Source organism: Leptopilina boulardi, unplaced genomic scaffold (assembly GCF_019393585.1).
Source record: "Leptopilina boulardi isolate dan_hultmark-lab unplaced genomic scaffold, ZJU_Lbou_2.1 LbouV2_324, whole genome shotgun sequence".
NCBI lineage: Eukaryota > Metazoa > Arthropoda > Insecta > Hymenoptera > Figitidae > Leptopilina > Leptopilina boulardi.
The window spans coordinates 282,622-299,414 of NW_026137890.1; the positions used below are offsets into that span (position 1 = coordinate 282,622).

At 27.0% G+C, this 16,793-nt stretch overlaps 2 protein-coding genes across 2 annotated transcripts in view; one reads left to right on the top strand and one right to left on the bottom strand.

Moving 5' to 3' along the window:
• The first annotated feature begins 506 nt into the window (after positions 1 to 506).
• Positions 507 to 16,793, top strand: part of LOC127284327 (elongation of very long chain fatty acids protein AAEL008004) — a 272,157-nt gene continuing 255,870 nt past the window's right edge. Inside the window, exon 1 of the mRNA XM_051309725.1 lies at positions 507 to 1,703. The gene's annotated coding sequence lies outside the window, so the exon portion shown is untranslated. The remainder of the gene's footprint in view (positions 1,704 to 16,793) is intronic.
• LOC127284328 (elongation of very long chain fatty acids protein AAEL008004-like) overlaps positions 2,737 to 16,793 on the bottom strand; it is a 73,977-nt gene continuing 59,920 nt past the window's right edge. The window contains exon 5 of the mRNA XM_051309726.1: positions 2,737 to 5,179. Coding sequence (XP_051165683.1) covers positions 4,991 to 5,179 — 189 coding nt within the window. The 3' untranslated portion in view covers positions 2,737 to 4,990. The remainder of the gene's footprint in view (positions 5,180 to 16,793) is intronic.

Sequence of the window (16,793 nt, forward strand, 5' to 3'; positions counted from 1 at the left end):
TTTTCAAAAAAATTAACAATTTGTCACATTTAATATTTTTTTTAAAAACTAATAAGCATTTCTTGACTGAACACCAGAAATTGGAATCTTAAATTGGTTAGATTAGGAGACAAAAAATAATTCGAAAATTATTTCTATAAACCAAAAAATTGATTTTTAATTGATTTAATCAAATATTTGATTAAACAGTTTTATCTTTCTCTGTAACGTTATATCACAATTCATATTGAGTTTGGCTTGACTAATTAAAAGAAAATCTAATTCATATAGTTTTTGAAATTGTTTTCATTTCGTAGAAAGGAGTTGTTTTGAGTTAATACTTATAAAAATAAATTACACAAGAGACCAGTAAATAATGCTCTGAAAAGTACGGACGAAATCTAAACTCTATCACTTTGACCATGCTTACCTTGCTCTTCTGTTTATTGTACATACATAATTTTTTATGAAACGTTAATTTTTTATTTGAATATATTTTATATCATTTTAATTTGTTCACAGTTTATATTTTCATATTTATTTATATTTCACTCAATTATGTATAGGAAGGTATCGAGGTATTTATTTCATTGATACATATTTGTCATTTAAAAAAGGCATATTTACAAAGTAGAGTCATTACAAATTATTTTCATAACTTGTTTCTTAAAATTAAAGTAGGAGGTAAACGAGTGGCTAAGGATAGTTATAGTTGAATTGATAGATTAGACTCTTTTTAATAATGAATGTTGAAGGATTTTCCAGTCAATCATCATTAACTGAGAATGAGCGCCACTGTTCACCCACTCGAGAGAATCGATACGCAGAATCCACGGTTTTTCGCCGGGTTATCTACACGCATTCGTGTACCTCCTGATAAAAGTGTACACCATATTCATGCTCGTCAGTGATTTTTTCAAAATCTTTTCAAAATCTCGTCCATGACCAATTCAAGTTCGGAACTTCTCTGACGGTTTTTAAATTTGTTATTGTTTATTGAAAGAGGAGAGAAAAAGCAAGAATAATGATGGGATTTTTATTTCCCGCTCGTCAGGGGTAGTTTAACTGAAATAGTGCCCCGAGACTTGAACCAGTTTTTAAGACCATTTTCTAATACATTTTCTAAGAAATTGTTCCATTCGTGCATTTTCTCACACATTCATTTTATTCTGTTACCTTCATTCACTTTTCTCGTAATTACCATTTTATTTCATTATTTGTATTCCTCTAACAATCGGAACTAATAAACTTTTAATTCCCATTAATATTAAAAAATGAAAACTGTAACATTTCTTGATATAATTGACTTCCCGTTAAACAGTAGCGACCCTATTTCGTAAACCACCCCTGTCAGCTGTTATCGCGGTTAGTCGTTCAGATCCTCGAAAAATGACAAGGTCTGAACTCCAATATTTACCGGCATAGTGAAATTTCGAGAACATTTGCTTTAATATCCGTTGAAACAGTTTTCACATAAAATGCATTAGAGTGGATTTCTCTTACCAGCATAAGTGACGCACTGTAGTACTGGGATATACATTTTAACAAAAAACTGCTCTAGGAGGGTTCTTCTACGTACTGCAGGAGAGACTCGGCGTATTTGGATTCGCTCATCACGTGTAGAAAGGATACGGCTTTTAGTACTCGTTCGTTTTTTACAAATATAGGAAATTTTAATAATTATACAATTTGAGCTGTTTCTACTCGCACAAGTCGTAAAATTGGTAAGCGGTGCAAAATAAATATGTTCTTTTCAAATTCATATAGAGAACAATTTCCAAAATATCTACTATTCCTTTTATGAAGAATCAAATTGCATTTTTCTCTATTATGTAATTTTATTATTTAAAATTTGATAATTGTCACAAACTTCTCTAATGTTTACAACGAAAATCTTTCATAGAAATTTATTTTTATTAATATATGTAGTCTCCAAAATATTTTATGAATAGTATAAAAATCTTTGAATTTTGACATATTATATTATATTAGAAAATTTTTATTTCAATGTTTTTTTAAATTACGTTTTCAATTAAAAATAATATTAACTCAGTGAATGTGAAAATTAATCTTTTAAGTATTGATCAATATTTAAAAATTAATTTGATTTTAATAAATTCCTCTCGAAATACTTCTATTTAATCAGTTTAAACTAAAATTCTTTTAAGAATTATACTAAGGACAGAATTTTATTTTTTTAATTTGAATTTCTAATTCTTAAAGTAGAAGGATGTGTTTGCAAGAATTTTTAATTGATTTTTTAAATATTTTACAATACTCCTAATTTTTTCATATTGGAATCAATTCGATAACAGATGTGAAAATTAAAAACAAAAGATATATAAACAATAAAAAAAAATAAGAAACATGAATATAATCTAAGACATGACTGATTGCTTTCATATGAAATACCTCACTTGTGAAAATTTTTATGATTCAAGTGAAACTTAAAATTAAAAAATTAAAACCAAATTTAATTCTTACAATGTAATTTTAATAATATTTAAACAAGATTCTTGATTTTAAAGTAATATAAGCAATTTAAACAAAAATTACATTACTGAAATAATATAAATAATTTCTACAATTTTAAGAAAAATGCCATTATTAAAAAATTTGTATTATTCAATGTTTTACAAGAATTTTCTTCTTAAAACTCATAAATTTCAACGAGAAAATACTTTCCTTATATAGTAAAAAATTATATAGTGATTTCGGTTTTCTTTAAACTTATAATGAATATTGTATAATTGAACATAATTTCTAATAATTTTTAATTATCAAAATAAATTAATATTAAACTTACAATTAGTTAAAAACAGTAAATTTTTTAAACTATCAATTCAAAGATAATATATCTGCGCTTGATTAAAATTTATTTCAATTTTGATTAAAAAGGAATAAGTGGGAGAATCGTTCTCTTAGAAAATTTGTTAATGTTTAATTTAGGTGACTGATGCGACTGTCAAGAATTTAGAAATGCATAATGTATAATAGTATAATTTTTATATACGCGGGTCATTTTCCACAAACTGGATTTTTCAGGCTTTAAATTTTTTTTAATTTTTGAATAATCAATGGGTATTAATATTATTTCACTTCTATTTCTTAGTTGAATAAGCAGTAAAAATGATTTTACACCAAACTTAAAGTTCTTGAAAATATTCTAGAAATAGTAAAATAGTGTTGCCATGATAGTAACCTAAAATCCACGGTAATAAAAATACAATGTTTAGAGAAACATCGCATATAAAAGTTTGAACTTATGGACTTGCCATGGTAGTGAAATTTGTGGATTGTTTTCTAATTTTTTTTTTTTATTTTCTTTTTTATTTTATTTTATTTTTTTATTATACGTTAGGGACATAAAAATCAGTTTGTGGAAAATCACCCATATAAATAGTTATATATAATATATATACTCTTTTTATGTATATAAACTCTAAGTCTGAATTAGTTAAAAATAACTAGTTTTTAGTCAAAAAGTAACTAAAAAAATAGTTGAATTAAACTAGTTGAAGTTATTAATAAAAATGTACTGAAATTTTAGATAATTTGGTATAACTTATAAATGAATTTAATTAATTTCTGGTTACTTTTAACTAATGTAGATTTTGAGTATATGCTTATTTATATATATTTATTTATTTTAAAGCCTACCTAGTTTTACAAACCGCAATTCCTAAAAATGACTTATGTTTGGGATTTTCTCTAACAAAAAATCTCATCTAAGAAACTTGATTAATTTACGATAAATAATAATAATAATAATGATAATAATAGTAATATTAATAATAATTTATCACTTCTAAAATTAGAACTTTAAACATCAGATCTCTATGCGTTTCTTAAACTCGGTCATGCACTCTAACTTGAATTTTTCTCTTTCATCGAGCTGAAATTCAATGGAGTTTTCTGATGAAAAATTATTTTTGGGAAAATAAAAAGAGGACATTATGTCCATAAAAAGTTTCCCATTTTCAAGTGTCTGATTTTACTATCTTGATTTTTCGCAAAGGCAGCTAATTACGCGGATGAATCGACCTTCGATATTAATTCTTTTTATTTTCATATTTGAAACTTTTATTCCTGATTCTTTTACTTCCGCATGGCATTTTAAATAAAAAGTTTTCTTTTTCATTTACACGAAATTGAATGACACAATTTAGTCCAATTATAATCAATTATAATAAGTTTAATTATTCGTATTATTAAATATGGAAATTATTAATTTAGTGGATAATTGTATTCAATGATTTCTATTCAGTAAAATTGTAGAGCAAGCGAAGCTTACATAATGTTAATAAGAAATAAAATTTAGAGATTATCATAAATAAACATTTAGATAAAAACAAAAATAAAGATTTACAAAAAAACAAACATAAATTTAGAAATATGATAAATAAAATTTTAATTAATTATAACTTAGATAAATAATGTCAAGAAAGTTAAAGACATAAATAAGAAAATAATATAGGGTCAGACGAGGTAAATGTAAAGAAAAAATTTTATTTTCAGCAATAACTTAATTTATCAAAAAATAAAAAAGTTTATATTTTCTTTATGAGTTTCAAGTAAACATTAAGAGTTAACATGGAATATATTGCTGCCAATTGACAAACAAAAAAAGACGAGAAAATACTTATAACCTCTTGTAGGGCAGTATTGTATTATTAAAATTTTGATGATATGTATAAGAATTTAATGTTTACATTTACTCAAAGTGACCTTAATAGATCGATATAGTTTAATTTTAATTTAAAACAAATATTATACATGTTAATTTTTTAAAAATTAATATTTTAGATTATCAAAGCTCGATTCCATCCAAGAAACGTTGGCGTGAAAAAAACGCCGTCTCGCGATTCCTTCCCCGATCTATGTACTCATCATCTGTTCGGACGATCCGCCCATGGCTATTTTGCGATCGAGAATCGGGCACGAGTAGGACTAGATTAAAGCGAAAGGGTATCTCGTCCATTTAAAAATCAGGATTCTTTCCGACACATGTTTACTTTGATTTATATTCTTTAGTGACAGACGGTGATTTTTCTTTGCGATAGGCTTGTCTGTAGAAGTCGGAAAACAAGGCGAAGAAAATCGTTGAGTGGAGCAAGAGAAGAGCAGCTACGAGTTTCGGATATCCACAATCAAATACTAAAGCCTGGGCACTGTGAATGAACACCAAAAAGAACTGGACCTGTAAAAATATAAAAGGGTTATTTTATTATTGACATCACTCAAAACATTCAGTCGAATATAAAAACACGAAAAGAAGTATTTTGCGGTGGCAGCGAACTCTTTACTCTTGCAGTAAATTTTTTTCGTTTAAGTTTCTAAAATTCTTAGGAGTTAAGTACAAATTTATTAACATCATATATAAATAATATTTTACTTATAAGATATTTTGGCAACATCTCTCAAAACAAAATACTTCAATATTTAAACTTCATAAAGAATCAGTAATTTTTTAGCAATAATAAAAATGTAATTCAGTAATTCGTATTCGAATTGTGCCGGCTAGAATGAAACTCAATGTGCGTGCCATTGCTGTCAAAATAGCCCGCCCGTTTGTGTAGCACACGCATGCTGGCAATATGTGTGTCACTGATGCCGATGTTATACGAATATATTAAATTGATTGAAATAAGTGGAAAAATAAATTATTTTATAATAAAATTAGAGTTCGTTACATTTTGTTTTTATTTAACGCCAATAATATTAATAAATATAAAAAAATGAGTATTCATCACTCATTCTTGGATTTTCCGACGGGTTGACTCTGAGACTTGAACCCTCGACCATCATAGCTCTCTGAGAGCGTCTTAACACGCTCGACTAGGGAAGGCTAAGAAAATTTTTGAGAAAATATCTCTTATAACGAACACATTAAACAGATACTTATATTATTTTGTAAAGTCATCAAACAGCTTTTCAGAGAAAAAAAAGAGAAATAATAAATTTAACATCTTCTATAAAAAATTACTACTTTTAAATAGTAATTTGGGAACTGCTCAAGAAATAATAACTTTTACTATGTCCCGAGCAATTAAGACTAGTAGCGAAGCAATTTTTATTACGAAGCGGAGCAATTATTACTATTTCGTAAGGATTTTTACTATTAAAAGTAGTAATCCGTACCACTACAACGACGCGCCTCACACCGACGGGTGGTGGGAATGTAGACGCGTCTGCAGCTGCGCGCCTGCGCGTTTGTCACTAACAACGTTTATAAAAAGAACTATATATATTTTCTTGTTTTATTTTAATAAATTAAAATAAAATAATCAATGGGTTCAAAAAATTTTTCTCCAAATAATAAACATTCTATATGTGTATTATATTCATTAATTCACAAGTTTAACTCTTTTAATATGTTCAGACTTATAATTTAACAACGAAACATAGCGAAAAATCTTACATTTATATAGATTCGAACCCTGTCTAACTTCCCTGTGGGCAAAAAACCATGTTCGTTCTAAAAACCTTTTAAGGACGTTCTTAGAACGTTTCATGTCCACCAAATAATGTTCTGGAACATTTCAAGAACATGGATGTTCAAATAATGTTCCAGAAAATGTCCACCAAATAATGATTTGGTGGACATGAAACGTTCTAAAAACGTTTAAAGAACGTTTTTAGAACGTACATGGTTTTTTGCCCACAGGGATATATCTAAACGCAACCTAACATTTGTTTACCCGCACATATCCTTCTTTAATAATGTCAATTATAAATTGTATTTATTTATTAGATAAGTTATTGAATTAAAATATAATTTTTTTTAATAATATTAATAAAAAATTTAATTAAATAAATTAAAATTACTTATTTTGTTCTTATTATGATTTTATATAAAATAAATAAGTATTATGTAAATTAATTTTATAATAATTTTATATAAAGCTGGAATTGCACATTGTAATAATTAAAAACTTTGAAGCAAATAATAATTATAATTACTATATAATCTTAATGAGTTTATTTCTTTATATTTTTAAATTTATTTTATTATTATAGGCTTAATAATTATTATAATATTCATTATTATTAATTAATGAATAATTAATTAGAAATTAAGTATTTATTCGTTATACATTAATTGCATACTTTGACGTCGGGCTACACAAAATGAAGAAATACTAGATAAAAAGTATGCTAACTCGAGTTAAGGAGTCCGAAAATCGTTGCTCGAGCCATGAGATAAGAAACAAAAACTCAGTCAACTCGAGTTGAGTATTTTTTCTGTCAAAAACGTAGTCGAATTTCATGCATGGTTTCGAAGCGAAAACCTTAACTCGAGTTAAGTGAGTTTTTATTTCGAAAAATGGCATGAGCTAGACCCTGTGTTTCGAAAGCAAACTCCTCAACTCAACATCGTTTAACTTCGGATTCTCGTCGGGTTGATTCGGAATCTCGCGTGCTTATGATCATGCCGGTTTGTTATTCTAGCAAATAATGCACCGGCTTTTTAGAAAAATTTGACTTTAGAAAAAATTGACATTAGAAATAAATAAGTGTTTAATAGTTTATTTTTTTATTAAAAACTAGACACAATGTGGCAAAATATGCTCGATGGTAAGTAATTCTTTTTTATATATATATAAGTAATGTCATTGAAAATATGTGCATATATATAACTATAATTTACATATATTTAATCAGTTTTTAAATAAAATAATGAATTAAATAAAAAGTTTGAAAGAAAATAATTTCATTACAGTATTGAACATGCCAAGGTCTATAAATTGTTTACATAAAACGAATTTGTTCATAGAACTCACTTTTAGGTTATGTTATTGACTAAAAAAACAGTGAATTCATTACGATTTAAAATAATTCAGTTTGATTTTTACGCACTAACTTTATGTTAATTTGTACATAAAGTAACGTTATAAAAAAAGTTTTAAATAATAAAGCTAATCAACATTTATAATTATTAATTTCGGAGAGCCTGATGAACAATTCGATTCGACGTCAACAATTTTATCTGTCGCGAACACGTTTACTTCGAACAATGCTTTTAGACAAAATTCAAACTACATCCCGGAAAATTATAATGTGCAAGAAATTGGAAATACTTCTGCAAATTATATAAACGTCGAGGAGGAATTTACTCAGGTACTCAAGTGTACACTCTTCCTGTAATACTTGTGTAATAACGTGTAATAATGCGTTGTTACGGTGCTGTTATAACGCAAAAAAATCTGTAATATCTCTGTAATAACGTGTAATAACTGAGTAATAAGGGTAATATGAGGTGTAATACCGGTAGTCAAGTGTACACGTTTTTAACTAGTAAATTCCCCCTCGAAAAACGTGCAATCATCAACGATTATTACACGAATTCTTCAAATTACTCCCAACAGTCAAACGGATATAGTGAACCAGGTAAGTAATTATTTATATTAAAGTAAAATTAACAAAAATGTTGGTGTGCTACTGACAAAAATATTTTTTTGAGAAAATATTTTTCTCCATTAAATTCTTCAAGTTTAAAAGAAATCAATTTAAATTAAAACAATTTTTCACTGAATTAAATGCGACAATTTACGGATTATTTCAAAAGTTACTATTATTTAAAAACATAAAATCAATTGGTTTTAATATCATTATTTATTTTCATTACTATTATTTATTTACTTTTTAAAATTTTATTATTTTTCTAATTACTATTTATTATTAGTCTATTTTTAAATTTATTTTGTATAAACGCATTCAATATTTTTATTTATATGTTATCATTTTTTATAAAATTCTTTTTTTTCAATATAGAAACATATAATAATAGTCATTTTGAGTCAACGTCAATAAATTCATCAGTTGCGAATACGTTTATTTTGAACAACAGCTTCACTTCGAATTCAAACTACATCCCGGAAAATTATAATGTGCAAGAAGTTCTATATACTTCTGCAAATTTTGAAAAAATGCAGTCAATCGTTAACGATTATAACACTAATTCTTATTCGAATTACTACCATCAATCAAACGCAAATAATGAACCAATAATGCGGAATGTGAATGAATCAATTTTGAAAGCAGGTATTTATATTAAAGTATAATTATAATAAACGTAGGCGTGTGTTACTGCCAAGAATAGATATTTTCTGAAGTTTTTTTACAATAAGTTTAATTATTTAAAAAATCAATTTAATTCGTCTCTTTTCAAAATTCAGCAATAAAAACTCTATTTAATTTTCATTAATCGAAGTCTTTTTTTTTTCTAGAAATATTTGATAAAATTTAAGAAATAATTATGGATCTAAAAAATAAAATCAATTTATTTTATTATTATTTTTTAATATACTATTTTTAAATTTCTTTTATAAAAATTCATTCAATCTTTTTACTTTATATATTACAACATTATTGAAATTCACCTATTTTTAAGGTAGGAACATATGATGTTCATTTAGAGTCAACATCGGAAAGTTCATCAGGCGTGAATTCGTTTGTTTCGAGTAACGTACTTGAAATTGGAAATACGTCTGAAAATTTAGAAAAAATTCGATTTTTAACCAGTAACAATAATGCAGCACAATCTTCAAATGAGTTCAACAAGTTTGTGATTACCTAACAAATGTTAGTAATAGCGAAATTATTCAGAATGATTCAGCAGTCATTAATTTATCTTTAATAGATGGAAAAGTTATTCGTCAGAACTGCAGTGATAGTCTTTTAGCGACAGATATTGAAAAAACCATGGATAATAATTTAAATGAAAATTCAACTGTTGAATCGAGTAAAATTTCGAATACCACTAAATCAACATCCAAACATAAAGTGAGAGAATTGAAAAATCATGAAATTTTTCCGCCTTGTGAAGTTGCAAAATGTCGTCGCAAGTGCACCGAAAGTTTAAGTCATGAAGATCGAAAAGAAGTTAATAGTGCTTTCTGGAAATTAAATTTTTTGGAAAGAAGAAATTTCATAATAAAGCACGTTTAAAAAGTTCCTATAAAACAGCGAACAAGTGATGCAAACTCTGTTCGAAATAACAGTTTTTAATTATTTTTTTTCAGCAATTCCAATAAATGTGAGAAACAAGTTTGCAAACTATTTTTCTTATCAACTTTAGGCTTACAGGGCGGAAATTATTTTATAACCAAAATCGCGTTGAAAAATATTGAACCTATCACTTTACAAGCACTACCTGACAATAGAGGAAAATCAACGGATCCAGAGAAACTTGTTCGGAATAATTTAATAAAATTACATATACAGTCTTTTAATCCAAACGTTTCACATTATCGTCGCGCTCATGCACCCAAAAGACGATATTTGCCCGACACTTTAAATATTAGCGAAATGTTTAAGGATTATCTTGAAAAAAATTCACTTCACCCTTGTTGCTACAATACGTACAGATCTGTCTTTCAGGATATGAATATTTCATTCACGAAATTGGTTCATGAAGAATGTGAAATGTGTGAAAAGTTTGAACTCCACGACAATAACCATTCTAAGGAAAATTTAGACCAAAATTGTAATGCTTGTCAAGTATGGAAAATTCACAATCAAAAAGTAAAAGAAGCCCGTACAAAATATAATTCTGACAGCGACCGATACTGCATATTTTTCTGCAGATCTTCAAAAAGTAATTGTTACCCCGGCTGGAGGAATGTAAACAAGCTGCCTTTACGCGACGTATAATTGCTTTCAATCAAAGTTTTCAGCCTACTGACCAGAATAAAAAAAAGCAGGCACCAATTGCTGTTCTTTGGTACGAAGAGATTTCAGGTCGAAAAAAAGAGGATATTTTCAGTTCTTACTACTCCTTTTTTCTCAATCAACGGAACGCAAAGCGTATTATCCTTTGAACCGACAATTGTACAAGCCAAAACAAAAATTGGTGCCTACTTTCATTTTTGGTTTACATTGTAAATTCGAAAGAAGCAGACACAGACTTCATTGAAATAAATTATTTTGAAATGGGGCACACATTCATGTCTGCGGATGCATTTCACCACCAAGTGGAACAATCGCTAAGAAAAATGAAAAAGGCATATGATTTTGAAGATTATAAAAATGCAGTATACAATTGTAATTCAGGAAAAGTGATTGTCCATGCTCAAAATCATTCCAATTTTCGAAAGTGGGAGGACCATTCATACCAAAGTAAATTAAACAACAAAGGTAGACCTCATTTGCACGACGTTAAACAAATAAGAGTAACTGGAGGAAGCTACAATTTCAGTTATAATTTGAGTTATGAGGAAAATTTAGTCTTACCTGAATTTAATTTTTTAAAAGTAAAAACAATAAAAAAAGGGGTTTCGCTTCCTGAACCCTACAGTTCTCCTCGTGGAATTTGTCAGAAAAAAGATGATATTGTGCTGAAACTTTGTCCCCTTATGCCTTCAAGTCGCCGTTTTTTTTGGAGAAATTTAAAAACGTCTGACAGTCCTGATTCAATTCATCACTACGATAACGAACAATAATACCAATTCTTTACGTTTCGCTACTTTTAAAATGTTTAATTAATCACTTTTGAATATTGGAAATATAACAAAATTTAAAGAGTTACTATATAATTTATTTATTAAAAAAACGCCAAAAAATATAAAATTTTCTTTGATTTTTTTTTACTTTTAAAAAGTTTAATTAATAGTTTTTTACTGTTGATTATTATATAAAGACTGTTGTAGTAATTATAAACAGCTGTTGTAAGTTATTTGAATATTATAAACAAATATAATCAATGTTTTACCACTAATAACGCCGTTTTTTTCATACAATCCTCCTACACAATTTTAATTGTTATAAATTCTATATGGAAACGTGTTGATTAAAATTTAATTTAAAAAAAAATATTAATGAATAATAAAATAATAAAAAAATATACAAATTGAGCGAAAATAAGTGAAAACAGCCAATTGCAAAAGTTTTGTCTCCGATTTTTAAGTTATATACATTTTTTAATAGAGTCAGAATTTATGAACTGGCCCCCCTATTCACCAACATTCATAAAAGATCAAAATTAATGTACTTTCTTGTAGTATGAGGTGTTAGAAAAGATATCCTAAAAGGGTTTTAAAAAATTTTTTAAATTGACAAAGTTATATGTAAATAATTGAAGTTTTATGCACCATATTTTTAAAAAATTCACAGTTTCGAGAGATTATATTTAAAAAATATGTTTGAACCGGCATTTTATCAACAAATGTATGTAATTTTTAGTACTGTATAGTAATTTAAAAAATTTTATTTTTTAATGCAAAATTCTGTATTTTTTATAAACAAATAGAGATATTTTATTGTTCCAAATTGCTAAATGAATTTTTTTTATACATTATAATTCCTTATTTATTCAAGATGAAGTACGAAAAAAAAATTTTGGTATTCGTTATTTTTGAGAAAATGACAAGAGTTTTCGTCAGGCGCTGCACGTCATGAGACACTGCCACGCCGCGCCGCTGCTTGCCAGCGCGCTACACTTTTCGCGCCTTACATCTTTGAACAGGTTGTAAATTCGTAAATTGGTTTAATAATACATTGTTTATCTTTTATACATTGAATTTAGAAATATGTCTAAAATCCGAATAATCTAAATATAAATTAAAATTTTTATATGATGGTAAATATATATATATATAAATAAATAATATGCATTTGTTTTTTTTGTATAGAGGCGATTGTCTTTTGTTTTTCAAGTCAGCTGACAAATTTAATAATAATAAAAAAAAATAATTTATATTTAGATTATTCGGATTTTAGACATATTTCTAAATTCAATGTATAAAAGATAAACAATGTATTATTAAACCAATTTACGAATTTACAACCTGTTCAAAGATGTAAGGCGCGAAAAGTGTAGCGCGCCGGCAAGCAGCGGCGCGGCGTGGCAGTGTCTCATGACGTGCAGCGCCTGACGAAAACTCTTGTCATTTTCTCAAAAATAACGAATACCAAAATTTTTTTTTTCGTACTTCATCTTGAATAAATAAGGAATTATAATGTATAAAAAAAATTCATTTAGCAATTTGGAACAATAAAATATCTCTATTTGTTTATAAAAAAATACAGAATTTTGCATTAAAAAATAAAATTTTTTAAATTACTATACAGTACTAAAAATTACATACATTTGTTGATAAAATGCCGGTTCAAACATATTTTTTAAATATAATCTCTCGAAACTGTGAATTTTTTAAAAATATGGTGCATAAAACTTCAATTATTTATAACTTTGTCAATTTAAAAAATTTTTTAAACCCTTTTAGGATATCTTTTCTAACACCTCATACTACAAGAAAGTACATTAATTTTGATCTTTTATGAATGTTGGTGAATAGGGGGGCCAGTTCATAAATTCTGACTCAATAGGTATATGCGTATACTTTTACCCCCTAAAATATTTTTCAAAAATATTATTTATTTTGGAAATGAGGGGGGGGGTGAAATTTTTGGGTAATGAAATTTTCTTTTTGCTATTACTCGGAAACGAATAAAGATAATTGACTGAACTTTGTTTTAAATTAAAGCTTAAAGTCTATATTTTCATGTCTAATCAAAGCGCTTGTTGTAAAATTAAAATTTTCAATTGTTATTAACAATTTTTTTAAACAATTCCAATTTAGAATGTGTTCTCAATGTCAGACAAAAATAAGACTAGGCTGATTTGATGCGCAAAACTCTAACGAGTAAATTAAAAAAAAAGAAAAATGAGTAACCTCCAATATTTAAAAAGTTATGAATATTTTTCTGACGCCGCGCAGGCAGCGGCGAACTCGTTGACGCGCGAGTTTAGCTCGCCGCTCGCACTTCCAAATAATTGACTATTTTTATAAGTATTTATATATTTTTTACATTGTGTATATTTGTTACAGTTGTATACGTTTCTTATCGAGAGTTTCAAAAAATGTATATATAAGAATTCATGTTCCTGATTATTTGGTTTCAATTCGGGTATAACAAATTTAATTTTTTCTTTCCTTCGATACATTAAAGTTTTACATGACTTGCAAACAAAAAGTCCTTGAAGAACTCGAAATCTTCAATCCCAATTCTTTGTCACTTTACAAACACCAGGTTTAGAAAGATGTTTTTCAAAACCGAACGGATTACAACAAGTATTTGCACGAGGCATTTTTAAATTGCAAAATTAAAAACTTTTCAGATTTATTCTTATATTTTTATATGCATTTTATGAAACTCTCGATAAGAAACGTATACAACTTTAGCAGACTATAAATCGAATTAATAAAAACAAAAGACTAAAGCTTCATTTTTTGTTACCAACTTCATACATATCTGTCAAGCTTGTCAAGACAATATCTATATGATTTCCATTGACTATTTCCCTAGATTTGAAAATTCTTAAATTTATATATATATTAAATATATAAGTTTGGCTGGGTGGGGGATGATGTGTTACAAATATATAAATACTTATAAAAATAGTCAATTATTTGGAAGTGCGAGCGGCGAGCTAATCTCGTGCGTCAGCGAGTCAACGAGTTCGCCACTGCCTGCGCGGCGACAGAAAAATATTCATAACTTTTTAAATATTGGAGGTTACTCATTTTTCTTTTTTTTAATTTACTCGTTAGAATTTTGCGCATCAAATCATCCTACTCTTATTTTTGTCTGACATTGAGAACACATTCTAAATTGCAACTGTTTAAAAAAATTGTTAATAACAATTGAAAGTTTTAATTTTACAACAAGCGCTTTGATTAGACATGAAAATATAGATTTTAAGCTTTAATTTAAAACAAAGTTCACTCAATTATCTTTATTCGTTTCCGAGTAATAGCAAAAAGAAAATTTCATTACCCAAAACTTTCACCCCCCCCCTCATTTCCAAAATAAATAATATTTTTGAAAAATATTTTAGGGGGTAAAAGTATATGCATATACCTATTTAAAAATGTAAATAACTTAAAAATCGAAGACAAAAATTTTGCAATTGGCTGTTTTCACGTATTTTTGCTCAATTAAAAATAATAATAATAATAAAAATAATCTTTATTAATCACAATCAAAATAAAATTTAACTCAGAAAAAAATTTCTTATAATGTGTATAATACGTTATTCCCCGACCTCGCTTCCTAGCTTGAGTTAGGTGAGTTTTTACTTCTGAGCAGCGGCTCGAACTCGAGTTAACTAAGTTTTGCTGGTGTATAAAAACACTTAACTCAATTATTTAATATAATTTGTTTAAATAATCAATTTTTGACAACGGAATTGGAAAGAACTCTATTTATTCACCTAGAAAGTGAAGTTAGATTAAAGAATTATTTATATTACATTAGGCTTTTTAAGACAAACAGTCTTTCGTCATTTTCTCGGTTTCATGAAAATATGAGTTAAGTAAGTTTTTATTTCGTACAACAGAGTAGTAGTGGTACGGATTACTATTTTTCGAGTAAAAAGTTTCATCTGCAATAGTAAAAGTTGTTTCTTGCAGTAGCAATTTTTATATTTCGCAGTATTACTTATTAGAATTTCTACGAGTAATATTTAAAAAGTGTCAAATGTAAAAAGTAATACAAAATTTAATAAAATTTACTATATCGTTATAAAATTTAGGAATCCTAAAGCTATTTTTATTTCATCTGTAGCAATTTTTAAAAACACTACTGTAATAATTACTATTAGTAATTTTTACTACCAGAAATAGTAATATTTACTCCCCACATAGCACGACTTCTTGCTGTGAGGTTACTGTAAGGATATCTGTAGGGTTTGTAAGGTTACCGTGTAAGCATACAGTAAACTTGAGGTCATCTTAAGGTGGTACACGCGCGATAGCACTTTTCTATAGAATTCGATGAAATTGAAAATCTTAACAGTTAATAGCGAGATCTACATATGTGACCTGGACAGTTAAAAGGAACCTTTTGTCCGAAAAAATCGATTTTTTATTGATTGGTGATTCTGATAGAGAAAACTTTTTTCTATCAGAATCAGTTTAATACTTTAACATGGTTAACCTATAAAGAGTGCACAAAAACGGCACATTTCTTTCAGAAACTTCTAAAATGTTCTATAGATTTATTTGAAAAACTAAGATATTATAAATAAATATTTAAAGAATTTAAACAAAAAGGAATTAACAATATTAACCGTTTCATTTAAGAGATATATAAGTTTAAAAAATAATAATTTTAACGTTAGTGAAATGGCAACGTCGCTTTATATAGCTCTCAATGCAAGCTTTTTAAAAATAGAAAAGTACGCGAAAAATTTGAAAAATGGAAAATAAGGGACTGATGATTAATGTTGCAATTGTTGTTTATTTAGTAAAATTAATATTATTGTAGTATATAACAAATTTATTAATATATCTTTTCTTCACATTGATAATTCATATTATAAGTTAAAACAATATAAATGACGGTCACACAATTAAAAAATCATCATATGAAGCAAACAAGTTTTCATATTAAAGTTGATAATATATATTAAACAGTAGTAAGCTTACACAGTAAGGGCGTGGTAAGTTTACATGGTAAGGATGTGGTAAGCTTACACGGTAAGATTGTTGTAAGCTTCCCATAAGGTTACTCTAAGGTTACTGTAAACATAGAGTAATATGAAAATATATTAAAAATTATTATATTATAATATATACTAGCGATGTATTCCTCGCTCGCTCGGTTAAAATTGTACTTATTGTTGTTTACTTATTGTAGTTTATGTATATTATATTTATAATTTATGTTTTAAATTAATATCTTATTAATATTGTATAAAATTTATCTTAAAATTGAAAAAAGATGTTACATAAAAATAGTTTGTAAGATTATCTAAAAGCATATATGCAAAGTATTTTGATTTATTTGAAAATAATTGAAAATAGATT